At 42.7% G+C, this 26441-nt stretch overlaps 2 protein-coding genes and 1 long non-coding RNA gene across 9 annotated transcripts in view; 1 reads left to right on the top strand and 2 right to left on the bottom strand.

Moving 5' to 3' along the window:
* Positions 1–453: 453 nt before the first annotated feature.
* IL5RA (interleukin 5 receptor subunit alpha) lies at positions 454–24649 on the top strand. Its single transcript, XM_009469906.2, has 12 exons — positions 454–550; positions 3624–3779; positions 5119–5264; positions 5859–5997; positions 6513–6645; positions 6721–6911; positions 7880–8025; positions 8676–8811; positions 12096–12192; positions 17266–17347; positions 19310–19526; positions 23971–24649. The coding sequence occupies exons 2-11, from the start codon at positions 3668–3670 to the stop codon at positions 19400–19402; spliced, it is 1275 nt and encodes a 424-aa protein (XP_009468181.2). The 5' UTR covers positions 454–550; positions 3624–3667; the 3' UTR covers positions 19403–19526; positions 23971–24649.
* LOC148050101 (uncharacterized) lies at positions 8075–21790 on the bottom strand. Its single transcript, XR_015701296.1, has 3 exons — positions 19321–21790; positions 13448–13646; positions 8075–8334 (listed from the first exon to the last, which is right to left on the bottom strand). It is a non-coding gene; the product is annotated as an uncharacterized LOC148050101 (long non-coding RNA).
* Positions 24064–26441, bottom strand: part of LOC104016941 (contactin-4) — a 353560-nt gene continuing 351182 nt past the window's right edge. For all 7 annotated transcript variants that reach the window (XM_087743644.1, XM_087743651.1, XM_087743647.1 and 4 more), the window contains one exon: positions 24064–25940. In XM_087743644.1, the coding sequence (XP_087599770.1) occupies positions 25840–25940 (101 nt within the window). In that variant the 3' untranslated portion in view covers positions 24064–25839. The remainder of the gene's footprint in view (positions 25941–26441) is intronic.

Genomic DNA, 26441 nt, shown 5'->3' with positions numbered 1-26441 from the left:
TCTCAGCACAAGGTTAGGAAGCCGGCCTTGCTCTCGTACAGGTAACTTCTCAAAATATCACTGATGTCCACATCGCTGTATGGCAGGAGCGTTGGACAAGATGGTATAAAACCATTGGACAAAACCTGCACAGTTTTCCAGCAACGTTTGGATTTGATTTTCTAGGAGAAGAACAACTTAGGATATCAGCAGTGGTGCGTAGGTAGCTGGCTATAGGTTATTTCTTTGCAGTTAGACATTAAACATTCCCGCTCTTGCAAAGTTATTAGAGAATTATCAGACTATGGTATATAATTAACCCTCAATAAATAAATTAAAACCATTTCTGGGCTAAACTGTGTGCTTGTATGGAGCCTTCCATCCTGTGGTTAAATCTGTAGTTCCCTTTTTCAGTGCATGCTTGTCTAACTTATCATGTGCCATCATTTCTGAAGTACCTATCACATTTGTACTTGAAAGACAGCAGTTATAAAAGAAACCCACAGGGAGATGACCCAGAGGACGTTTGAACAAACAGCAGACTCTTCACAGAACTTTTGAGACTCCGCAGGTAACCTCCTGGGATATCTGTTGCAATTTGTCTTTGTCTTGTTGTGCTTTGTTTGAAGACTGCAAAGGTCCCGCTTTTCAAATTCAGCTTTGCCTTACACTGGGAAATGCATCTGGAATTGGCTTCTGACCAGTTGCCTGTGAGATAGTGGGACACGTCAGGTATAAGTAAGAAAATCATTACCTTTTAAAGACTGTTTTCTATGATTTGGATTTCTGCTGTCCTTTAAGGAGGAGTATACACTTTACGAAGGGAATATATGCCTTACCTTCTGCTTATTACTATTTACCATATATAACCAAAACATAATATAATCAAGGCTTTTATTTGTCCTGAGAACTTACTATATCCATTTTTGTGAGGAGCGTACTCCTCTTGCAGATTTCTAGTTAACATCTTTACTTGAATACACTTATTTTTATTCTCTTTTCAGTAATTTCTCACATGAAACAGACAGGGTATCACAGACTTCAAGGTGTTCTTATAATAGGCTGTGCTCTTACACAGCTATGGAAATACCTCTTCCAAAAGCTGTCTTTTCAATCTTAGTCTGATAGCAAGAAACAGAAAAATAGCATTTTTGAAAACAAGGCAGGAAAAGATAAACTGATAAGAAAAACAAGGATAATAATTGAAAGCTAATCTGCATTACAGTAACATTTTATATCCAGTTACAAATCAGTAAACTGCTACTCAGAAAATGTTAGATCTGTGTCTAATAGGTGCATGCTTTTAGACAGCAAAAGTACCTTTGAATAGTTGATCTTTAGGATCTTCCCAGAAGTATAGGGTAAAGAATGTGCCCAGGAAGAATTAGAATCCTTATTTTTTGAGGATAAAGTAAAAAAATCTGTAGGTAGCCAAACCCACTTTAAGTAAACGCAAGAGAGAGCCAGCTTTTTTAGTTGTGCTAAATGCCAGAGCAGTCCTGAAACCAGTGTACTGACATTACTCAAGTTAGTAGCTGTGAATCCTAAGCAGTTGTAAAATATGAGGCTTTTTAATGATTTTTTTAAATAACGTACTGAAGTGATTGCTTTTTTTTAAAAAAAGTGAGTTCTCTTAGCAGTGGATCAGATGAAACTTCTTTCCCAAAGTCTCGTAGTTGTACCAGATAAAGCTTTGACTGCAGCTGGGGAAGCACCACCTGTCCCTCCGTCTCTCTTCTATGCCAGTGGAATGCCCTTCGGTGGGCTCTCATGTCTTTCTCACTGAGGTACCTGGTTCACGTTACAAGATCTTAATCTACTTGAAACTGCTTTCTTAGCTGCTGCTTTTGGTTGTAGGTGGTCAGTGGGAGAGCTGCAATGAATGTGGTGGGTAATGTTAATAGACAGGTAGGAATGCAGATGTGCACGCATGTATAAAAGCACATGCACGCACATCTGCGCAGTTCAGAGTTGCGTTCTTGGCAGAGTTGTACTGGCGTTATTGCTAGCATGAAAATGAGAAGCTGGTTTTTATTTTCAGGGGCTTGAAGTTGATAAATTTTTACTTTTAAATAGAGAAAAAAAGTTATTAGTGTATTTAATAGTCTCATCAGGTAAATGAGGTATACGATGTTTTTTGAAGCCGGAAAGGAAGCCTGATGCCAGTAATCTGTATAAAAGCCTATTGGAAATGTGCAGCATGTTCTAGCAGTTTTTTTAATTGGTTTTTATCAGATAAAGCCGCATAGGTGTGGCAGAGGTTGTCAGAGATCAGGTGCCATTGTAAACTTGTGTTCAGTCCACATAATGGCCTCCAGAATGACATAATCTTGTGAAGCAGAGGTCTGTGTGGTATTCAAGTGAGAAAATCCAAAAGAACAGACTTTTCATGAATGGTAATGCAACAGGAAATAGTCTTGGAGGCTTTGTGCAGCCATAAATGTATGGTGTGAATAATAATTACCTGATTGTGATTCACATACATTTTGGAAGAATCAAAAGGTCTGACCAAAATGCCTTTCAATAACACAACATACGTAAAAGCAAACCCTGACTCCCCAGGAATAATCCATTAGCAAACTCCAGAAATTCAGTTAGCCTCATGCACATTTTGGCTAGCAGAATAGTAGATACACACAAAATATGAATATAGATAATGAGTGGACTTGGACATTAAGAAACACACTGCATTGTAGATTACTGTGTCATTTTAATGAACTCAGCATTCATACACCATTTTGAAAAATAGTTACTGTATAGCAGAAGTACTCCAACTGTGATCAACTGGAGTGCTTCCAGTCCTTGGGTTATTTATCGGAGGTTTGGGGAGAACTGGTGGGTTAAAGATGCTTTGTCTGCTCATTACCATCTGAAAATATTATGTTTTCCATACAAGCAATTGCTGTAGTGCCCCAGGGAAGTAGTGTGATTGGGCTGGGAGGGTGTATTTCTCTTCTGTAAGAACATTTTGGAAAGCTGCTGTTCTGTATTTCCGTGTTGTTTATACTAGGTTATACATGAATGATTACACGCAGATTTTTTTCTCCCAGTACTTCATGAAACAATCTGTAGGAAGCATAAGAACTTGCTGGTTTTAAGCATTAAAAATAGTTGTTCATTTAAATTAGAAACAAATAAAATCGTTTCTCTTACACCCAATAATTAACACTGGAGAATTAGCCTTGAGGTGAGCACTGAGACTGCTTCTTTAGAGAGCTTATTGAAATAGAAACTGGAAAGTAAATTCCAGTAAGTGGCTATTTTATATATAGTGGCAGCTAAAAATATGGTTATTTTTGTTCTTGGAGTAAATGGGACTCTACTGAAAGACAATATACCTCAACCTGACTCGCTTCTCTCCGTGGAGAGATGCTCTCAGTCCATGACTGCTGCTCTGAACCTCCACACGTGATAGTGTTTGAAACCAGCAGCTTTTTGAAAGAGGGCTGGCAAAAACAAAGGAAGCAAAATGAAATGTGGTTGGTGGTACTTATATGAAATTTAGCTATGACAAGATGCATTTTCGTGCAAGGAAAGGAGAAAAGTCTGTCCCCTGCAAGGTGGCAGTTTCATCCCCTTGATCATGTGGATATACCGTGCTCCACGGTTTGTGTGCTTAACACTTGGGATTGTGTTAATTTTAGCTATTGGCCTCTGTAAAACGGTGACAAGGCACATATGCTGATACATGGCCGTTCCTGTTTACCATCTCAAGATTATGGACAGCATGATGAGAGTTTTTCTGATCCTCCTTTGGACAGCGAACTTGGTTCAGCGAAATGTACCTCAAGCTGCAAGAGGTAAGGCATTTTCCTTCTACCAGTGTGTTGTCTTAGCACCAGTGGGTGACCAAGGCCCCTCTACGTGTTGGTCAAATGTGCTATTCTACACAAAACCAATTCTGAACAAAACAGTCCATAGCATGCCATGAATACAGGACCACAGACGACCATGCTGTGTTAACGTGCTTCCTGGGACAGTTGTACCCTGTCTCAGTTAGATTGCTCCCAGCCGGTGCCTGAGGACTGTTTTGCTTTGAGAGGGAGGAACCATGAGGCATGTAGACGCAACTTGTGCCATGCCACTTGCCCTCTGGGCTGGACAGTAGTTCCTGTCCTGGTTTATTCAACGATTTAATCCAGCCAGAGCAAACACATTATTCCAGATAGCAATTTTACTTCCAGGAACAAAACTGCAGTTAGCTGCAGAAACATGGCAACACAAAGCATTGCTGGCATAATCCTGGTGTGTCAACAACCCTAATGGTGACATTTTTTGTGGGCATCTCAACAAGGAACATTTTAAGGGAAGCAGTTCCGGGTGGTTTGTGTTGGAGTTTTCTGAGCCTTTATGAGGCAGTTTTCCTAATGCAAGGTACGTGCTTGAAAATTGAAGTAGTGGGCATCAGAGGTTAAAATCATGGGAGAAGAGAAGTGGGGACTGATGTCCCTCAACTGCCTTGGAGATGGCAATTAAGGGAGGGCAGGCTCTGAAGAACTCTAGAAATGGAGGGGAGTAGATTGATTATTTCATTGTCTTGCTATTTATATGCTAACATTTTTTCCCAGCATGAGATCTTCCTCATTTCCATATGAGCTCCAGGAATCCCTCTTGCCCTGTCATTTTAAATTATCATTCCCATCTTTCTATGTTTTCTTCCATTTGTGCTTAATTCCTCTGTTCATCATTTTGTTTCTGCTCTCACATATGACTTCTTGTGGCTGTCAGCCTTCTCTTAGAAAGCCCCCACGTTATGCTCTTCTGCAATCTTACGTGGGTGAGAATTGTTTGTACGGTTAATCACTTGATCAGCCCCGTTTCAGTACAGATGCCCAGTGTCTATGTAGCTAGAAGGATCAAGTTGAAAAACCTGAACCTAATTAACAAGCCAAATGTAATACATCATTGTGTTTTTCAAGTTGAAACAGTAGTTTTAAGTAAACTCTTACTTGATGAAGTTTTGGTTGTTATTTAAAGATATTTTTCAAATATTAGAAACGTTTTATAAGAAGCTGTTGAGAGAATATAATATTGAAATGAAATTATTTGCTTGTATTGCTCATTGCTTGTAAACAGCTATTGCTCTAAACAATGCACTGGATTACTGTGTTACGAATATTTTTGTTTTCTCCCTTACAGTTCAGGTTTTCCCACCTATTAACTTCACCCTTACAGTCTCTGCATTAGCACAAGTACTTTTACACTGGAAACCAAACCCTAATCAAGAACAAAAAAACTACACTATTAGATATGATGTGAAAATCCTAAGCCCTGTGCCTGAAGAGGTAAGATAAAAGATAAATCCAGTATCCTAAGAAGGTTAAATTCCTGTTGAGTTAAACATACTGCACCAAACCAGGGTGCAGTAGGTGTGATACGTCTCTTAAACGATTGGCATATTGAATCACTTAGTCTCTTATATCATAAATATATACCTTGAGCACTGGAAAGATTCCCTTCCAGCTATGCTTACGCCTACAGCTCTGCTGGAACAAGGGTTAGGCTGGGAATTGGCAGTCTGCAGTGTTCATCTTGGGGGGAAGCTGGATACTGGTTTTAAGTAATATTACTCCCCGTTCAAGTCAGCTCACTTAATTCACATTAATGCCAGGCTATCATTAAAATGTCAGATCATGTTTCATCACAGCTGTATGCTATAGACAAATTTTTGGTACAATAAGGGTGCTGCTGGCTTAAATGAGAAACCTTATACACTTCTTGTGTGGATTATTTGTACTCTCTAGCTTTATACGCTTAATATAACCACCTAAGCTAGCTGGCTGGTTTGCCTCTTTGCAAAGACTGGATCAGTCTTTGCAGGTGCCTTAATTTAGCTTCCATCACATGTGATGCTTATTTGATTTTTTTTTTATTTCAAGTATGATACAAAGAAGACTCACAGTATCCGAACAGCTGTACTTCACAACGGTTTCTCCGCACGCATTCGGACATTACTTCACCATAATGACCTTCAGATGAGAAGTGACTGGGTGAAGGAGAAAATCCTGCCTCCACCAGGTAAGAAGAAATGCAAGGGAGGTCTGAATTTTGTGTTCTGCCCCGGTCTGTGGACTAGACATCAAAAGGTGACAGGTTTAATACTTGAAAAATACTGCTACACTGATCTTACAAAATTATTTAGTCCAGGCCTTTCTCTACTGCTGTGGAGCCTGGAGTACAATCTGGAGGTGCACAACATGGATAACCCACATGAAATTTTCTAAAAATTCCTTGCTAAGACTAAGATAACCTACTTTCATACACTCTAGGATATTAAAAGATCATGTTGCCTTGAATTGCAAGGTGTACGTGAAATATGTAATGGTGGTGTGTGGTACAGCTTTACTTACACTGTTTGGGAATCTTCATTCATCCATAACTGATAGACCTGTGTGATAAGGAAGAGAACTGGATACAATAGACATAGATATAATGGACCAAAGACTGTAATCTAAATGTTTTAGCAACATTAATTTCTTACAATTTTTGTAATAAGATTTATCTTTCTGCTTTATAATTCCTTGACTCTCTAGGTGCTCCAGAGACATCTGTCACTAATTTGTCCTGTGTTACTCGCATCACCATTTCTAATACTGTTTCTCTCCATTGCACTTGGCTTCCTGGCCAAGGGGCACCAGAAGATACCAAGTACTTTCTATTTTACAGGTTGGTGTTTTCTCCCATTTTAGTCAGGAATGGATTTCTTTAAGAGCATCATGTCTTACAAGTATTTTAATTTAGGTATGAGATGTACACTGAAGAATGTCAAGATTATATCAAAGACAAGTGGAACAGGAATACTGAGTGCAGATTTTCAGTGACTCATATTGATCCAGAAGAGATTGACAATCTCATTGTAATACACATTAATGGGTCTAGCAAGTATGCTGCAATCAAACCTTTTCAGCAGTTATTTAACCAAAATGCCATTGGTGAGTAGAAATACATTTAAAAAAAAAAAAAATGTCTAGCAGGATTGTCAAAAGATCTGTGAGAGAATATTACTGGATTGAATGGTTCTTGATGCAGGTGAAAGTATGTGCTGGTTTTGCATAGACATTTTAATGAAACTGGAAGAGATTCTAAGACAAAAATGGATGGTTTTAACTAACTTTGATTTTAATATTATAGAATGACAAAAAAAAAAGCTAGAAAATACAATTAGTTATTCTGTTTATTAGCCAAAGCATTATTTCCAATATTCATTTTCAATTGATTTAGTCAATATACCTTCAAGCACAGTTTTTACTACCTTTTATTTTACAGCCTTTCTTTAAAAGGAAAAAGATGCATGATGTTCAAGATAACCATGTCCTTTTAAAGAAAGGCATTACACTGTCGAACAGAAGGTGGTATCAGCCATGACTGTCTATCATCTTTCATCCACCCAAATAATTTCTTTTCCTTCATTAGTTCCATGCCTTTCACAGTTTTGTAAACAGATAACATTTCCCTTTTTCATGGCTTCACTAAGATAAAACAGTTGACATACTTTCTTAGAAATCATCCCCATAATAGCTGCTGATCTATTCCTTTGAATTTGTTCCAGTTTTCAGTAATGTTCCTGGTTATATCTGTTTTTTTTTTCCCTAAAAGAAGTTTTCCTAACTGTTCTATCATTAATTTAATGCTTTTCTGAAAATGAATTTAATAAATCCCCCCCCCCCAGTAATCTACTTTTCCAAAACATTTAAGTGGATTTTTAAAACTGTTTTCCCTTAACTGTTTTCTCCAATATAGTTATTCCTCCTAAATCCTTATCTTTTCTGTCCAAAATGTGAAATAAATTCAATGATTATAGGTCCTGCTTGGAAACACTATCAGGTTATAAAGTGCTCCAATTGTTAGTATTTAAACTTTGCTCTATAAATAACTTACCGGTACAGTTTTCTTTTTGTAGAGAAAGTGAATGTTCCCAGAAACGTCACTGTATTCTTAGAGCAAAATGATCTCCTGGCCACATGGGAGAAGCCAATTTCTCCTTTCCCTAAAGAATGTTTTGAATATGAATTTTACCTCTTCAACTTGATGTCAGGTAACAAGCAGGTAATTGCTTCTCCGATGCCCAAGTACTACGTAGTGTTCCTGTCTCTGAGCTGACTGTCCTATATAGCTAGAATTTGCCTTTATGCAACCTGGTGAAAATGTCTTCATATTCATGGATATGTTACAAATTTTTAAATGTTTAAAACATTAAAACCTGCTATTAGTACATTTTTGAAACTATGGCCTTTTGGTGAAACTTGTGTCCCATTTGTGACTAGGGTTCAGCAAAGCCAAAGTCTCATCAGTTTTTGTATTTTCCGTCTTTTGCTGGATGTTATTTGTGTCTGCAACAAACTATCCCCAAGAGACCTAGGAAAGCAGAAGGACAAAAATTGGAGTTATTCAGTTTTATGCACCTGGGTTCAGAACAGTAGGAGGATGGATAATTCTGAAAATCCAGCATTAAGTGTCTTAAGGAAGAATGCCAAAATGAGGCATCTTTCAAGAATTTGCCCTAAAATATTGGTGTATTATGAGAGAAAATACACCTATAAAAATAGCGATCTTACTTGAAAAGCAAGGCCAGATGCTCACTGTTAATCTAGTAAAGAAATTTAAAAAAAATAAAAAGACAAGCATGATTAAAGTTTGTTTTCTGAATTGTTTAGTCTTAAGTAATCTATAACAGTACAATATTGTTTTCCTAACAGATATTGAAAATATCCTCAACCAACTTCAGATTACGGATTGATGTTACCAACAGATATTCCATACAAATAAGAGCTAATCATCACATATGTTGTATGAGAGGATTTTGGAGTGACTGGAGTGAAATTATTTATGTTGGTAAGAATGACATGCTTCTGTATTGTAACGAATATTATTACATTGCTGGAAAGCAAATGCTGCCTAATCATGAGCATGTACAACACCAAGTAACTTTAATAGAAGCCAGGAAAATAGGTATGTGAAGAAAGAAACTGACTTGTTAATGCCAAGGGGAGTTAAATCTGTGTTCCATTAAAAATAAAAAAAAAAAATCTCCCAAGCAAACTTGTGGACATGTGGAGGGTTTTTGTAGACAGTGATTTGTTTTTACATGCTTATGTTTTCAGAGACTTCTTTAAACCAGCTTAAGGCCTCAGTTCTAGGTAAGGCCTTATAGTTGCATTACTACTTTAGTTTTTACATGTGTTTCCCTGGCATGCATTGTGATGTTCATGCTGGAAGTTAATACGAGTGATCATGTCAACTATTACTTTACTGGAGCTATATGAACTGTTAAATGATGGGGGAAAGAAAAGAGCATGCTTTTAGCATCTTTGGAACATAATTTGCCCCACTTTGTTCTGTATTTCCTGCTTGCTGAACATGGCTTTCTGGAAATAACAGTTTCCTTATCATGGCACGTTATCAACTGTTTCTTCTTAGACATCCTCCTTTGCTCTTATCTTTTGAGTTTCTTAACTTCCTGGTTTTCACTTAAAAAAAAAAAAAAGTCCCTTACACTGTCCTGTTTACTATACTTTTCCCTCTTCTATCTATTTGCTAGTGAATGCAAATCGGCTGTTGTTTTGCCTCCTTACTCTAACACATCCCCTTGACTTTCCCACCTGGCTCCATGGCACCGGTGAGCCCTTGGGAAGAGAGGCTCAGCAACCCAACCACTCACCTGGGGCGGGGGGGCTGACCAAACTTCTTATTAATTAAGAAAACTGGGCCTGTTTATTAGCCTTGTGCACCTATCTGGGAAATATTTGGATGAGACCAACTCTAAGACCAGTAGACCTCTTCTGAGCCCGTATCCTGAGAAAAACACTGGCCTAGACTGCCTGTCCTGTGGCAGCAATCCTCCAACTTTGTTACAAACTGAAACACAATTCTGGATCCTTTCCTTGGGCTGCGGTGATCGAACTCTGTGAAATGCAGCCATACGTTGCCAAAGCAGGCATTGTAAAACTGCACCTTGGTACCAGCTGCCTCTAAAAGGTTGTTTAGAAGCATTGCAGCCAAACAAAGCTAGATAAAAAATCATTAGTGCAGCCGAGTGGGCTCATTAACGACACACGGCAACCTGATACGAATCAAGTCTGTGAAGCTGTAGGTAAGTGTGAACAACCACTGCCAGGGTTCACAGTTTAAAAGATCCACGGGTCAAGTTTGGGGCTGAAAAGCACCTCACAGCATATTTGTGCTGTCCCGATTCTGCTTTCCCAGCAAGGCTGAAAGATTTGAGGGCCCTTCTGTGTCAGCCGGAGTGCGTTTGGAGCTGTCTCTGCTGCATGGTGTGATGATGACTGAGAAACCTGGAAACATCACCATTATGGATGCTTCTACTCACGCACTGCACTTATCAAATATGGAAAATTCATTCTGTTGGTGAAAAAAAAAAAAAGTCTTCCATAAAAATTTACTAGAATCTCAAAAATATCCAAGGATAGGTCCAATTACTTCAGTTTTTCTTATGAAAAGGGGTTTTTAGACACTTGTTGCAGTTTATTGACACAACACAGGTTACTGCATAAGTCGCTGGGTTTCAGTACATACTTCATTACGTGATTAACAAACATTGCTGTTAACTTGCTCTGTGGCTCTGAGGAAGTTTTATCCGTTCCCTCTGTTTCATGTATTACGTGGACGCCTTTCACTAGACAGGTGTGTGGGCTTGTGCTGGTTCCCAGTGGTGCGTGGGGCTGGCTGGTACCTCTGGGCATGTCTCAGAGAGAAGCCCGAGGAGGAGCACCCTGGGCAGGTCCCCAGAGCCACAGTGCAGCCTCTGCAATTGCTGCTTCTCCCACACCTTACTACGAGTTGCAGTGAGACTTGGTGTTGCCTGATCATGCCTTTTGGGGGCCATTGCCAACTGACATAAGATGGAGGAGACTTAGGACCCTTACATTTTTGGTTTGGAAAACGAAGACTTTTCCCAGCCATGCTGGGAGGCTTAAAATTGGCTTATGGGACTTAACCGTTTTCCACAGTTTGCTGCCCCAGTCATCCTCAAGCCTTACACGAAGCATAACTCATCGACAGTTACATCCTAAATCTTATTTTCTTGAAAGAAAAGTGATAATCCTGAAGACAAAATAAACGATCCTGACCCATTTGTAATTGCAAAGTTGACTGTATACTGCCATCGGGGTGGCATGGAGGCGCAGGATGGATCACGCTGGTCTGCTCATGGCGTCATCCACGCGCTGCTCTCAGGGACTGCCGTGCAACCGCGGCTGTCGGCGGAGACAGCAGGCTCAGCTCCTCATTTCTCAGAAACAAATCTGGCCACAATTGAATATTGTTTTGTCTACAGCACCAATAAACCCAACACTCCTGCTGCTGGCCGATTTATGTCCTTTCAATTACCTGGTAATGGCAGTGCTGACACCTTGATGCATAGGACAGGTAGTTATCGTAAGTGCACACGGACTCGGCAGCCCTTTGAAAATGCAGTTCAATGTAAGTGTTTTTGTTACATGGCATAATGTGGCACAAAATAATGGCCGTGGTCACTGAGCAATGCCTTTTCAAAACAGAAGCATTGACCTTGATAGAAATACCTGTGTCTGCTCACAGGCAGAGGCAGTAGAGGTATTCTTCTTGAGGAAATGTATCAGCAACAAGCTCACCAGAAAAATGGGGGGTTTCGATGTCTTTTTTACCGGCAAGTTTATGAAGCCAGAGAAATCCAGTTCCTGGCTAGAAAGGATTAACAGAAATGAAGACTGGTTTAATGGAAAACAAACAGTTTGTGCCTGAGATTATCAGCAAACAGTGTCTTTGCTGAGTACCAGTCGTGTGCTCGCTGCCTGGCATTGCGTGTCTCGGGACAGCAGCTAACGGACCGTATTGTCCTTCTGGTAGGCCTGGCTCCTCATGCTTCTCGGCTTGTTCTCTCCTTCATGTCAAAATGAAAGAAATTTATTGCTGAAATTAGAAAGTCGGTTTCATGGAAATTGTTCTTGAAGCTCTGTGTTTCATTTCTTATTCTAGATACCAAGTCTTTATCGTTTGCATGTTAATTTGTGATCTGAATATAATCACATAAAACAGCTGATGAAATCTTTTGTAAGAGTGTGCTTAAAATAATCTGCACTAAAATAATATATTTAATTTCTTTTTTTCTTGAAATTCAGGGGAAAACAAACTGGAGAATCCCATAGCCTGGATTCTCGCTGTGCTTTGTCTGTCCACGTGCTGCACGTTCCTGCTTGTTGCTATAATATGCAAAATGTAAGTATCATTGTCTTCTTTTTAATTACAGTATAACTAAGGAGTAGGTGTTCAACAGGTGTGTGCGGATGTCACAAGCTTTGCTTAATTTTAAGAAAGGGCACCGAGTTTGGTATTCAAGCATAATTATACAAAGCGAAAGTACTGAAGAGTAATAATCAGCCTCATTAATTATCAAGAATAACATTCAGCAAAATTGGTGGGGTAAGCGGGTTATTCAATTTAATCTTAAGCAACAAAACCATATACTGAGTGAGGTGAATTTGTTAAAAATCTATTTGTCCTTATCTCGTTTCTTCACTTAAATGGATCTGCTTGGGTCAATGATTTCTCCAGGAGGACTCTGTCTTTAACCCTGGTGAAAGCTGCTGAGAGCATCTTTCATGGCTAAAATGTACAGACCAAAATTTTCTCAGTTTTTTCTAGTTCACCCTGCAGACATACACTCTATATTGGGCCCTGGGCATGTAGTCTGCATTTCAGTTGACATCAAAGGAATATGGTAGACGTTCTGAAGAGGTAAAAATTCAGTGCTTTTGTGCTTGCTGCTCCTCTTGACCTCTTAACAGGAGCAAGTGCCTTGAACTATTGTTTGCTTTGAGTTTCTGAACTATATGTTTAGTTTATTTTTAATTACTACGGAGGCTATGGATGCCATGTAGTAAAAACAGATGCCACATAGCCAAACTTCCCAAAATGTGCTGTGAAGAAACACAGATACACTTTGGATTTCTGTAGCTGTGACTAGTCAAATTATAAGTGATGACTTAAAGAATCAATGTAATTACAAGCTTCTCCCCTGAAACATGCATCAAGCAGCAATTATCAGTCTACAATATACACAGCTCCCAGTAATGTAAGTGCTGTCCTCAACTCTGCTAATTTCTTGTTCATTTCTTTAATGTCTTTTAATTTATTGGTCATCCTGATGTGTCCTTGGCTATTTTCTTTTCCCTACCACATTTCCTTTATCAAATAAAGGTCTTGTCTACAGGAATGTTACATTAGAATAACTGTTATTAACTCTCCCTAAAGTGTCTGGTGTCTATGATAACCTGTTCTTAAGTCAATTTAATTAGCATAGCAGGTCTCAATGAGCAATCCTGTTTTGAACAAGATAGATTAACTCCCCAGAGAGTTTATTCATGTTGTGCTTCATAGGCACTTGTTCCCAACTATGCAGCCTTGATGTATTGGTGGAAATCCCCAGACCGCTCTTACTCACATCACTGATTCGTTTATGGATCTTACTCACATTCCTGATTCTTTTATGGATTGACCTGTCTGTGTAACTGTAGGTCCTCCACTGCTCCAGCATCATCTTCATCAGCTCTCCCTTCTCTCTTTGGGACAGCAAAACACCAACACCAGTTAGTGGCAGTCAAACCGCTCCATGTTTTCCTGTGGAGTTCTGCAAGTATTTGGATATTATGCAGTTACCCTCTGCGGAGATCCTGAAACAGATATAGGGGGAGAAATAGCTATAGAGGAAGACTTCTACTCAAGCACCAGCTTCAAGATGCTGTACTAATGGATTTCATGAACTTTAATACATTAGGCAAATTTAACGTAGTTTTTCCAGGTTCAGCTGCTTGATGCTACATTGGTTGCTTCCAGGAGTTTTTCTTTGTCTGGCTAGTGTATAATTCCCTAGCACCCAAAGGCTCATTACATTCCATCTTTGCCAAAGTGATTAAAATTTTATCTGCCTGCTGCACTGAACTTCACAAAGTTCCTAGCTTTATTCCACCCTTCCCAAGCTGCTTCTTGCTCAGTGTCCTTGTCACTTCTCTAATCCTCCGGCCTGCCCTGGGAGGAGGTGGGAAGTGTAAGAAGATGAAACGCCGTGCGTAGCCTGCTCATTTGTTGTATCTGCAAATACTAAAAAAAAGAAAAATAGAACACGTTCCCTAGATCACAGTTTCATTAGTACTCTCAGTTTTTACTGCTGTTGAAAATTCATGAAGTGTACCATGCAATTCAAGCCACAGAATCATTTCAAATTTCATATGATTTGAAGCCATTGTAAGGAATTTCATTATAGCCAAGAGTTCTATAAATTTTTTTGTGTGCTTCCTGGTGATTGCAGGCATCAGAGATACAGCCCACCGTTTGGGAGAAATGCTACAAGGCAAAGTAGCCCGTTGGGACTGTTTGCATAGTCTTTTCCCTTCACTTACTTGCAGTAGCTGATGGGGTTACTGCCTTGATAAAAAGCGCAATTGAATGTTTCCTTAGTTTGCCCTCTGTCTTTATGAATGAGCATCTTCTGTACTTCCTTAGGCTGTACCTTGGAATAACATTTTCTCCTGGAGGTGAGCCCACAGGAGGATGTAGTTAATAACTTGCTCCCAGCTGTGCTCCACTTAATTGACACGAGGACAGTCAGTAGCCTTCCATACCCTGAAATCAATGTGGCCATCCTGACTTCCACCACCTCCCTCTTCTGCACACCACTCCAGTCCACAACCAGCAGGCACCAGCCACCCGCTACAGGGAAGTCATTTGGAAAATGTCACAGGGAATCTCGGTGGAGACAAGACGCTAGAAAAGGCACTCTGACATACTGTGAAAACAAATATTTTATCAATCTCATCGTAGCGGTTAGAAGAGGGAAAAGAAGAACTTGTTCTCCCACTTATTTCTCTTTATTTATCTTTGGCCTTTTCATGTCACAGCCTGTGGGAAAAGTGGCAAATTTCAGAAAGACAGACACAGCACAATAACTGGAGGCCCTGAAATGCTGAGTTAAGGCGCGAGTGTCCCATGGGGTGTTTCCAAAGCCTGAAGGTCCAAGTAGCGCTAATGGAAAGGGCCGTGCGCTAACCCATATAGAGACAAGCAGAGATATCTGGAACATTTTTTTCCGACAAGATATTTAATCACATAACTCCAACTTTTCAGTGTCCTGCAAAAAAGAACAGGACCATTGTGAGGGCACCACTGTCACCATCCTCACCAACGTCTCACTGCAAATTGCACCTGAGGGGCAAGCAGACCCCCCGAACACAAGTGTCTTCTGCCTTATTTCTGTTGGGCGTTTGCACACCCCTCCTTGAGGGTTTCTATTCCAGAAGCGACGTGTAACTTATGCTTTTTGCTGACTCAATAAATAATTTTGATATGGCTTCATCAAAATCTTTTATTGACAAACAGCACAACTCGAAACGCGCCAATTCCAAATGAAACCGAATCTTGTTGGTTACGTTGTGCAGCAATAGCATAAATCAAAACCACACTCGGAGCTAAAATAAGATGCAGGTGAAATCTGGTGGCCTCCAGGGCCTTCCGCCTGAAAGGCTTGGGAGACCCAATGGAGTGCAGAAGCCGTTAAGACAATAGTGCTTGCAGAGCTAATTAGGGTATCGTCACAAAGACCTAACCCTTAGCAGGAAAGCTGGGAAGGGTAGAGATGATGCCAGGCACTGGAGTGTTAATATTGGCACTCATCCTGGTCCCACTCCTGAGTTACAGGAGCAGCCACCTGACTGTCCCACTCTGCTGGTGGTGACTGCACAGCCTGACTTGTCCTTTGCAGCCAGCGATGGTTGGACTGCGTTCAGCATTTTAACAAACGGGGTACAAATGTCTCCTAAAACCAACTCACTTACAGCCTGCTTTTCCTCCCCATATTTCCACTTGTGGCTGTACACCTCTGTGACAAACCCTCCTCCATATGCAGCAATGGGGAGACATCCCATAGCTTGCTTGGTCAGGTCTATCGTGTGAGCAGTGGTACAGCCCTTCCCTTCGCCTAATAATTAGTTAAGCATCAATGTCTCCTTCAAGGCAGCAGCAGCTCAGCCAGGAAGGTTTAGCTCCAAACTGCTAGTCAGAAAATATTATTATTCAGATAGTCAGAATATATATATTACTCATATATATATTCTGATAGTCAGAATATATTCACACCAGGGAGGTGAGGAGGAATAATAGGATAAAAGAAAACTTGACAGAACTCGGAAAGCTTTTGGAAGAAGAATAGTCATAAGAACATAAGCATTGAACTAACCAGACATCAGCCAGGAGAATTGTCACAAAATAAACGGAGCAGAGGAGCACCAGATCTGCCCTTGGTCCCAGCAGCTAGGGCTCCACACCTTGGCCACATCTGTGCTTCATGGATGTCAGACTTGCTCCACAGAACAGGCGCCAGATACTAATTCTGGGATAAATCCTGCTATCTTCCCATTAAAATCTGGCCCTATTTGGACACTGCGCTATCCAGGGGTAGTGATAGTGAATGCATTTTGGCAATTGAAATGTGGTCTGCACTCTGGGATATATCAAAGACAAGGAAAAGTTCACTCTGCAGCACTTGCTGTCACGAAAATACATATGCCTGCATGCTTGAGCCAGACTAAAGAGTGTCAGGCAGGGAAGGAGTATCTCAAAGGGTGTTAGCAGGATGAGTTATTACACTGCTAAACAGAACCATTTACTGTCAGCCATCTCGGGTCCCGTTCCTTGCCTCCTCCTTGTTCCCTTGGCACACAATTATTTGCAGTTGCTCTCCTGTCACGAGACGTGGGCAGATTATGTCCAGGAACCAAAGTCTGAGCAAGAGGCAGCCTATCTTGGCTGTCCAAACAAGGTACATGACAACACAGCCCTTGGGAAGAACATGAGCGTGAACAGACAGATCAGAGCAATTAATTTCTCTCCAGGACAAGCCTATTGCTGGCTGTTAAAAGCCACAGCAGTGCCCCGTTGGATCGGACCTTCTAGCCCAGCTCTCTCCTGCGGCTGCGATGGGAGAGGCTGGTCGGGGAGAGCCTCAGCCCACCTCCTCTGTCATCTACATGTCCCCAGGGTTCAGAAGTGTCCTGTGAGGAACGCCACACCTGCCCAGTCCTCGGGGTGTCCGCTGGTGGACCATTATTCATTACTTTGAGTCCTTTTGGACGTGCTGCTGCCATCCGATGCCGATGACTGAGTGGGAGGGGGGCAGGAGGGCTGGGGGTGAGAGGAGACATGCCTTCTCGCGGGGCTAAACACGTGCTGCTTGTTGGATATGCCATCCATCAAAAAAAGCAATTCTTTCACATCCCTCCACTACTGTTTTTTTTGCAGAAACCACGTATGGAGTAAACTGTTTCCACCAATTCCAACACCCAGCAACAAATTCAGAGATCCCTTCCCAAATGACTATGAGGTAAAATAACATTTTACTCACGCCTTTTTTTTTTTTTTTTTGACTAGAAGGAATGCTTCTGTTTGTGTGCTGCTCTTTCCCTGTAAGGCTGTGAGCATAAAGCTTTGTTACTGCTCAGTTAAAGCCTTTTGACCTCTTAGAATTTCTCATGTCCATATTAAATGGGGACGGCATTGTCAAATGTGTTGTGCAAAACATGCCAAAAGGGAAATTTGTGGGTGCAGTTAACATAACGATACGCACAGCCCTGACTATGAGTATAACATCGAGTTGGCCATCAAATTTAGCAATTTGTGAGGCTGTTTTTGCAATCATAACAACTGCTGCGGTCGGTTCTCACCTGGCTGTGTGGCCACCTCCTCTGCCGAGGACAGGTCCCAGCCTGCAGTAGCTCTAGATCTGGCCTTGTTTGTAGATGAAGTGTTTTGGAGAGGGTTAAAAACATATGAAAGGATTAAGTGCTATTGTCGAGTGCTTTTCTAATATGCAATGAATTTAAGGCACATGGTGCGCCGTACCTATGGCTCTGCCTTTTGTATGGAAATGCAGTTGCTCCTTCCACCGAGCACAGCCAGGCAGATAGCTCTGCCTTGGCAGGGACTGGAGGCTGACTCCTGGAGAGCTGATTTACTTTGTGAAACCTAACAATGGGAAATGTTTTGGTCCTAGTGTTAAGCTGGTCTTAAGCCTTATTATGTTTGCTGTTACTTCCTGATAAATACATTTGCCTTACAGATAAGATAAAACTTCTCATTGTCTGCTCAAGGGAAGTGCTGCTCAGTAACTTGATTTTAATTTGTCCCCTTAGAACAGGGGTTTGATTTTTTGGGTATTGTTTTTATTCCATGGTCTGGTCAAGGAAACAGGCTTAAAAGATTATCATATAATGTTTGTTTTTAATTAAAGCCACTGGTGTAAAATAACATGACTTAGGGTATCACAAATAAGAATATGAGAAATAGCAAATATTAACACTGCAGCTAGAAAACGTGAGCTTGCAAAGGCTGTTTCACATTATCAAAAGCAGCACTGCCTTGTATTTAGTTGCCGCTTTACTTAAAGTGAGCTTGGTGCGAGTAGGCAATACCGGCTGGAGGCTTTCTGCTGGCACCGCGGCTGCAAGGGTGGTGGCACCAGCAGGAAGACGTGAGGACACCGCCCTGGTGTCTCTGCTGAGATCACCCGGGAGAGTGAAACCCCCAGCAGCTGTTTGTTGTGGACATTCAGTTCCTAAATTTGTAGTGTAAACAGTGGGGTGAGGTGACGAAAGCCCCGTGCAGCAGTGGCAGCGCGGCCCGTGGGAACCACGCTCTGCCCCGAGGAGCAGCTCTGCCTCCCGCCACCCCTGAGGGCTTCCCAGCAGCTGAGCTACTGCTTTCTGCTTCCTTCTGCGACTCACCCCGTCCCTGCACGCTTGCTTGCATAACTCTGCTCAGCACCGAGGGGTCGGGATCTGGCCCCACAAGTGGGCTTCACCGCTGTTTATTCAGAAAAATTCACATACCCTCATAACATGCCTTCCAGCTCCTCCCGGGGCTCTTCGTCCTTGGCTAGAGAGGGCTGGCTGCTGGGCCACTGTGGTCAAGTGTGTTGTGCAGAGCATGCCAAATGGGAAATTTGTGGGTGCAGGGGGCTGTTGGCCTGAGGGCCTGCGTGATGAGCAGCCCTGTGAGAACTTCAGCTGGAATGTGAACTTTCTGGCAAAATTCTTCTGTTGAACCCAATGCTCTTTCTTGGCTCACAAAACATTTTGGGTGAATCCCTCTTTAAACGCAGCAGCTTGAAGCATGGTGTTTTGCTAAACATGTTAAGTGAGAGCTTTGCAGCATTTGTTTCATAACGAATATTCAATGCAGGCTTAAAACGTTATATCGTGACTCCTCTCTCTTAATTAGTGCAGTTTAGCTGATAACCTCAGTTCATCTCCCACCTCGGCAGCTAAAAGCAGTGTTTGCTTTCCAGAGAGCACGTACCTGCACCAGTGAGACGGAGACTGAGTTCGGCAGCTTTGCTGAAGATCTCTACTGCAGCACCCTCGACGACTCTGTCTTCTGAGAGGCCGCGGGGCCGGCGAGGCTGCGCGGCCCTGGCACGCCACCCAGCATCGCCGGAGCAGGCTTCGTGTCACCTCTGCTGCGGCGGTGTTTCCAACCAGGGAAGGAGGGCTTGCTTCCATGAGGTGCCTCGCATAATGATAAGCTACTAAACAAAAAGTCCCAGTTTAAGCAGGATACAAGTACACGGTACAAGGGCTGTGCAGGAAAAAAAATTCTGGAAAAGAGCTAATGCCTTTTTTTCTGGTTGACAGCTTAATCTTTTGGATTTTTGTTTTGTTTTAAATAAGTCTGACAACTCAAGATGCAAAATGCAAACTGGGACTTGGCGCAGCCCTGTGTATGGCAGCCGGGTACCCAGCTGTGGTCCCTGGCAGTGACCAAGGTGGGTCAAATACTAGGAAAAGAGTGAACCAGGCTGTAGAGCACCCCAGTGCTGTCATCCCCCCAGTGCTGTGCGGCTACAGCAAATCTGTCGTGAGAGTGGGGACCCACACTTGGCCTTCACTGATACACTTTGTAATGAAACAGTGCCAACTCAGCAAATAACCTGAATAACCTCCATGGAAATGCAATTCATTGATAAAGGAAGCGTCTGGCTGTGCTGTGTGCGAGCTGTGAGCCGTGCAGCCAGACCACTCCTGCGTGGGGCCTGCTTGAACGGTGCAACGGCCAGGCTGTGCCTGACGTGGTGGTGTCCCTCTCGTACTGCATGAAGGTACTTACATCTTGCTTTTTAAGTAAACATAGCACCAATTGTGGATGTTGGAAAAAGGCTGTCTTGTTGGAGGACTTTATAAACCCTGAAAGCCTCTGGATTTTATAGGCCATTGAAGACAAGGTTAGTTTGTTTATGTAGCTGATGTACAATTAAGAGTCTTACTACTTTTGTGCATGAAGCTAGCATCTTGCCTTCTTACTTTTGTATGCACAGGTAGTGCGTTGCCTTGTTATTTGTGTGCACACAGCTGGCACCTTGCTGCCACAGGCACAACTCCTGACATCTCGGAGTTTGAGTGCGTGGCAGGTTTTGCAGATGGCCTGGGGTGCTGCACAGGTTGTGTGCACTACAGGCCTGCGAGGAGCTGCATTTAAACTTACAGTAAATTCATAGATCAGGAATTGAAAACTATTCAGGTAAATAGCTATGAAACACTGCAGAAAACTGACGCTCATGAGCCACTGGCAACCGAAGAGCCCTTGGAAGCCCCCCGCTGAGCACTGAGCCCAGTGCTGAGCATAAAACCCCTCTGAGCCCTGGCTGGGCACAGCCAGCTCCGAGCACGCTGCCGGCTCTGCCCGTGCTGCGCTGCCGGGGGCTGCCCGCCCACACCCCCAGCCCGGACCCTGCTGCGCCAGGCACACGGTGAGACCTGGGGAGGGGAAGAGTCCTACTCTCCGATTTTTCCTGTGAAGTTCTGAGATACTGGTAAAAATGTCTAAGCTCGTGTAGTTTTGCTGCCATGTGATCAAAGACACTCGACAAATGTACCCTGACGCCTGCTGCACGCGTCTCCTCCAGTGTCCTGACTGTCCAGCGTGCAGAGGGGTTCTTGCTGTTTATTCCTCTCCTGGCTTGTGGAAGTTTATTTTTTCTTCAGGTTATTTTCTTCCTTCTTGTAAGATTTGTACAGTTTGCAGAAGAAAGTAGGCATTTTTAATATCTTGGTTTCCTTGGGCTTAAACATCTCTAGTTTTTGGCTGGGTGAAGCCGGAGGGGCTGCGATGGCTGACGCCTGCGTGGGGATCACGGCGGCCGGCCGAGACTGCAATCTGGGTGCTGTGAGACCCTGATTTCAGCAGGAAACAAGAGCTTCACCTGTGTTTCTTACACTCCTGTCTCCCGAATGAGGGAGTGCCACGGGGATGGGCGGGCTCTGAAAGTGCATATATCTGCCTACCTGGGTGCTCGCTGGAGGCCGCGGGAGAGGGGGAGGCATGGGAGCCTCGCAGTTGGCTCATTGTCAGTCCAAGGCTCCCTTGCAGGCTCTTGCCTTTGACGTCAGCTGGCAGCATCTGCAAAAGGACAAGAAGGGATCATTTGTGCTTCCTGGCACAAGAGATTAAAGCTTAAGGGGGGAAAAAAAAGGAAAAAAAACCCAAAAAGATAAATGGCACAAACTGATAAACTTCCTCAATTGCACCTACAAAACAAAGCACAGCTTGGGAATGTGGAGTTTTCAAGTGTACAGTAGTTAAAGGCATGTGACAAGGACCTCTTGGTGCTCTTCAGAGGCTTTCCGAGCTGCCAGGAGCTGGGCTCCCCCTTCATGTGCCACTTCAGCTGCCTTCACGTAATTTCAAAAATCCAAGCCCAATACCGCAACCCGTTTTTCTTTGCTGTTGTTCCATCTTAAATGAACTGCGTGTGAGACAGCGTTGCTTTCTGTTTGTGATTTGTTTACTTACATTGTGTAATCCACAAAGGGAGTTACCAAATAAACCTCCTGCCTGAAACCACTTGACCAACTCGGGCTTTGACCTCTCTGGCTGCAGACCACGAAGCTCTCATGTTCTTGCAGGGTCCCTTCTGCTTCCAAGAAACCTCCTGTCCATTGAGCTGGCCAGAGGTGGGGTTAAGCACATTAACAAAGAATAAAAAGAAAGATTTGACCCAGCAAGAAAATTGTTTGGAAAGTGCCTAATGTAATGGAGTTCCCAGGTGCTATGGACTAAAAATAATTATAATAAATGAGCCAGTTCTCATCTGGGTGAAATAGTATGGCTCCATCAAAATTAATGTAGCTCATTAATATAACAATGTTTGTGCCTCAAATGTCTCTCCTGCATGTGACTTTAATGGATTTGAGGTGCCCGGTTTTAACACTTTAAAATCAGAATTTCATTAGTAAAATCCTAAAAATGAGACTAAAGAGAATTCATTTACTGTAATGTATTTTATGTCATGCCTTCAAGTGGCCTAATAAATAAGATTTCTAAATATAATTTCATTCCCATTAATGGTAAGATATTGCAGAGATTAAGGCAATATATTTAAGTATACTTTGCATTTGAGCTGTACATCAGGCCATGTGAAAGCGCGCGGGTGAATGCTCAGCACTTACTAGTGAAGGCGGCGGCAGCCCCAGGCGGCGGAGGCATTCCCGGGGCGCGTGGGCAGGTAGCTGTGGGGGAAATCCACCTTTGATTTTCAGTGTCACTGACAAGGATGTGCATCATGGGAAAACAACGCCAACAACTGCAATGAGCGGGTGATGATGAGAAAACCCAGGTGGATGTTCATCTGATCAGCAAGGGCACGTCAGGTCCTTGGTACTTGCAGGCAGAACGAGTTCCCTCGGGACGGGCAGCGCTTGATGGCTCTGAAAGCCGGCAGATGTGTGTTACGCTCACCCTAGTAAATAAAACTGAGCTGGTGTAAAGCAGCAGGAGTATCTTCGTTTTCCCAGCCAGGGCGTTGGTCCAGCCCTTCCCGGCGGCCCGGTGCTGCCTCGTGCAGGTACATGGCGGGGGAACCTCACCTGTGCTAAACAAGATCCACCCGCATAGGACGAGGAAAGCAATGACTGGCAGAGCTGCCTCCTCACAGTCGTCGTACTTGGGGCAAACAGTCGTCATTTCAGGCAGCAGGAGAGAAAAGGGAGCATGCTCAGTACATCCCAGGCAACCTGCTCGTGTTGCCATGTGCCGCCTGCGAGCTCCGCAGCGAGGAAGATGCGAAGAGGACAGGCCACGCTCAGGGCTGCGCGTCACATTTTGCCACTATCACGCCAGCCCACACCGCCGGTGAAGCTGTCCCCAAGCTCCTAGGTCAGAGTTACAAGTTTTGTGCCTGGAGCACACAGAAATATTTATTCTGAAGTTTTTTTTCTTTAAAGCCAGCTACAAACCCAGCGAGTTCCTCCTGCTGCAGCTTCCCCCGCTGCCTGTGTGTCAGCAGCCGCAGGAGCGTGCCCAGCGCCCGCCTCTAGAGATGGCAATTTTAAATTTGCTTTTTGAAAACGGAATTGTGTTACCAGGCCATTTTGGTTTTAAGCTTCATTGATTGCAAAGCACAATACTGCTCCTTTGAAACGCAGAGCACAATCATACGACTCCTGCACTGCTGCCCCTAAAAATCAGAATTAGAAATGCGAGTTTGGTGGATTTAGCGATTTCAAGTAGTGCTCCCAAAAATCCTCAGAAACCCACAGGGATAACCAGAGAAGCGGTGCCGTACCTGGAGGGGGCTTTGCTCTGGCCCGCGGTTCGTGCACGGAGCTGCTGCTGCCTGCCCCGCTCCCGGGTGGCTGCGAAGGCCGCGGGCAGACGAGCGGTGACGAGGAGGGTAAATGCCAGTTTGGTCTTTTTGTTTGGTTTTTCCCTTTCTTTTTCACTCCGAGCTTCCCAAGCTGTAGAGGCTCCACTCCGACAGCACCAGCCCACACGAGCTTGAAAAGGTCATGGCTCTACAGAAATAGACATGTTCACCCCAAATTTACCCACGCAGATTTTTTTTTTGCCAGTTTTGGAAACAGAATTAGACCAGAGATGTATAAATATATTATTTTTTCCTGCCTCCACAAAGTTTTGACTTAAGCCAACTCTTCTTTTGTATTTTCACGTCAGTGACAATCTCAGCAGGCGCTGCCTATTGCCGTGGTGAAATTTGTCACCGGATAGAACGAGACGTGGAGGAAAAACGCTCCTGGAAGACAGGTATCTTTACAAATGACAGAATATTTATTACCAATACCTTTAAAAAAAGATTACATCTGCTAGATCACTGATAAATATCATTTACACTGGGGAGAAAACTACAGAAGCTTTTCTCTTTTTTTGTTCCATTTTTCTTGGTTTTGTGGTTTTTTTGTTTTTCTTTTTTATTTTTTTTACATAGAAGTAACCATATCAAACTAAGAAAGGAACACAGCTTGAAATACTGACAATATTTCTCTGGTCAACACCCCTGACTTTTACACAAGTGGAATCCTGATTATGAGTTACTGAATAAATATATTTAGAAGGTCTAAAAGTTAACTGTATTATTTTGTAAGCAAAAAAGACAAGTTACAGGCAAATTCAAGCTATCGGAAAAAAAAATAATAATAAACCACTGCAGCGCATTTAAACTGGAAAATTTTATAGAAAATTCCGTTGCCTTTTACTAGCGTTATCCCATCTGAGTGAACTTACAAAATTACCCCATAGTAACAAACAGTCCTTCTCTTAAGAAGAATTATTTTGCTGTGGATATTGTCGTTTTCCGGCGTGACTCTGTTTTGCCTTCAGGCGTCTATGAAGAGTTCCTAAAGAAACGCAGACTTCCTAGCAGAGACCTACTGGCAGATCCCACCTCCCCGCGGACAACCTGCCCCTCCAGGGGAGCCCGGCTGCCGTGCGGCGCTCCCCGAAGCGCGGCACAGCTCCTCTGATACTCTCGGTTCGGACCACATTTCCTACACGTTTTCTACATAGCGGAGTTACAAAGGATGATGAGCTATGGTCCGATGCACGTGGAAAGCAAGCGCATGTTCAGACAGCGAACCCAGGGCAGCTTTATGTCTCAGAGTTGCTATTCCAATTTCCTTGGAAGAAAAGCCCCCAAAGCGAGGTGGATTTAGCTGGGTTTACACCCAAAGGCGAGAACTGCATTGTTCGCTTCTTCGGGTACCTGTCCCTTTTTGTCACTAGAGGCAGAGATCGCATCTTTGCAGTATCTTCATTCCTACCCAATTTAATGCTAGTTATGATAAAGACAAAGCTGTTTCAAGACAGTAAAAATGGACCCTTTACTGCATGATGCCAGAATATTAGCTACATGTCCTGTAGTCCACAAACAACCAAAATTCATGTATTTTTTCAAGATTACAGTGTTCTTACTGAGTATTTCAAGTTTGTCTTGCTTAGACCTCTGAATAAAATGTAACATCTTGTGTGTTATAAGCACTTGATTTAACACAAGAATCATTGTAACTGCCATTTAAATTCAGCCGCATTACGAACCCAGTCTGGAACAGTTCTGCCTTGCGTAGCTTTGTAAAACTGTATAGTAAAGTTGCAGCCAATTTACTAAGAACAACTTTGAACTCTCTGTCATAAAGGAAAAAATTCCAAACAATATTTTCATGATAATGTTGTCCATAGCATTTTATAGCAGAGGAAAAATTAATATCTACATCATATGTTAACTTTAAAAAATTCTATAAAACACTAAATATATAATAAAAAATATGCATATAAGGACATATGTAAACTGCTTTGGTAACATCATATTACAGATGTTTTCAGTGCATTGCAGAGTTTCCAAGGAAACTTCAGACAAAGCTATATTTGCTTTGAGGAAGTACTGTATAATGCCATTCCTAAAGAAGCATAAACATTTTTCCAGTAGTAAGATGTACTCAAACCACAATATTACTTAGTACTGGGTGTCTTCAAAACAACTAGCTAAATGTTGCTTATATTATAAACAAGAAGTCCTTTATGTAATTTTTGTCATAAACTGGAGCGAGCTGTGAGCGATATCATTATTGTGCTGATGGCTGACAGCGTACAGGCATTGGAGGTCGAAGAGCCGGATCCTCTCGCGTACGCGTCTGAGCAAAGGAGAGAGGGGGAGAAGATAAGTGAGGAGAGCAGCGTTCATTAACCCAAACCTCTCCCCCCCAGATTTTAATTCTGTTTCCTCTGATGAAGCGTGGCGGTGGCAGGAGGCGAGGTGGCTCCCGGGAAGTCGCCCCACCTGCAGCCCCCTCCTTCTGCTCCCGTTTATACTGCGTTTCACCCCCCTAACTGAGTTTTTGGTTTAACTTCTATTCCTGCCGCTCTTGCGTTGAGGCTACTTTCACAATCGTATTACTTCATGGCCTCTTTACTTATTAGTTTTTTTTTTTTTACATTTGTACTATATTCAAGCTGTTACTTGTGGCACCAGCCTGGCACGATCCACGTCCTGGAGGAGCTGCATACCTGCTCCGTGGCCCACTGTGTTGAGACAAATAGGAACTGGCATGTGTTCCTGCTCTCCTGTGTCTGCTGATTAAATTCTTCTGTATGGTTTATATAGCCACAGTGTACAACTATGGTGGAAATAATTC

Source organism: Nipponia nippon, unplaced genomic scaffold (genome assembly GCF_047370975.1).
Source record: "Nipponia nippon isolate SJK-2023a ecotype South Korea unplaced genomic scaffold, ASM4737097v1 scaffold_9, whole genome shotgun sequence".
Taxonomy (NCBI): domain Eukaryota; kingdom Metazoa; phylum Chordata; class Aves; order Pelecaniformes; family Threskiornithidae; genus Nipponia; species Nipponia nippon.
This window is presented reverse-complemented; position numbering and strand designations above follow the sequence as displayed.

Excerpts from the sequence above, each read along its gene's own strand:
- IL5RA (XM_009469906.2), top strand. The coding sequence starts at position 3,668 with ATGGCCGTTCCTGTTTACCATCTCAAGATTATGGACAGCATGATGAGA. Across the intron at positions 6,912-7,879 it reads ATTTAACCAAAATGCCATTG|AGAAAGTGAATGTTCCCAGA; the intron begins GTGAGTAGAAAT and ends TTCTTTTTGTAG. Across the intron at positions 8,812-12,095 it reads GAGTGAAATTATTTATGTTG|GGGAAAACAAACTGGAGAAT; the intron begins GTAAGAATGACA and ends CTTGAAATTCAG.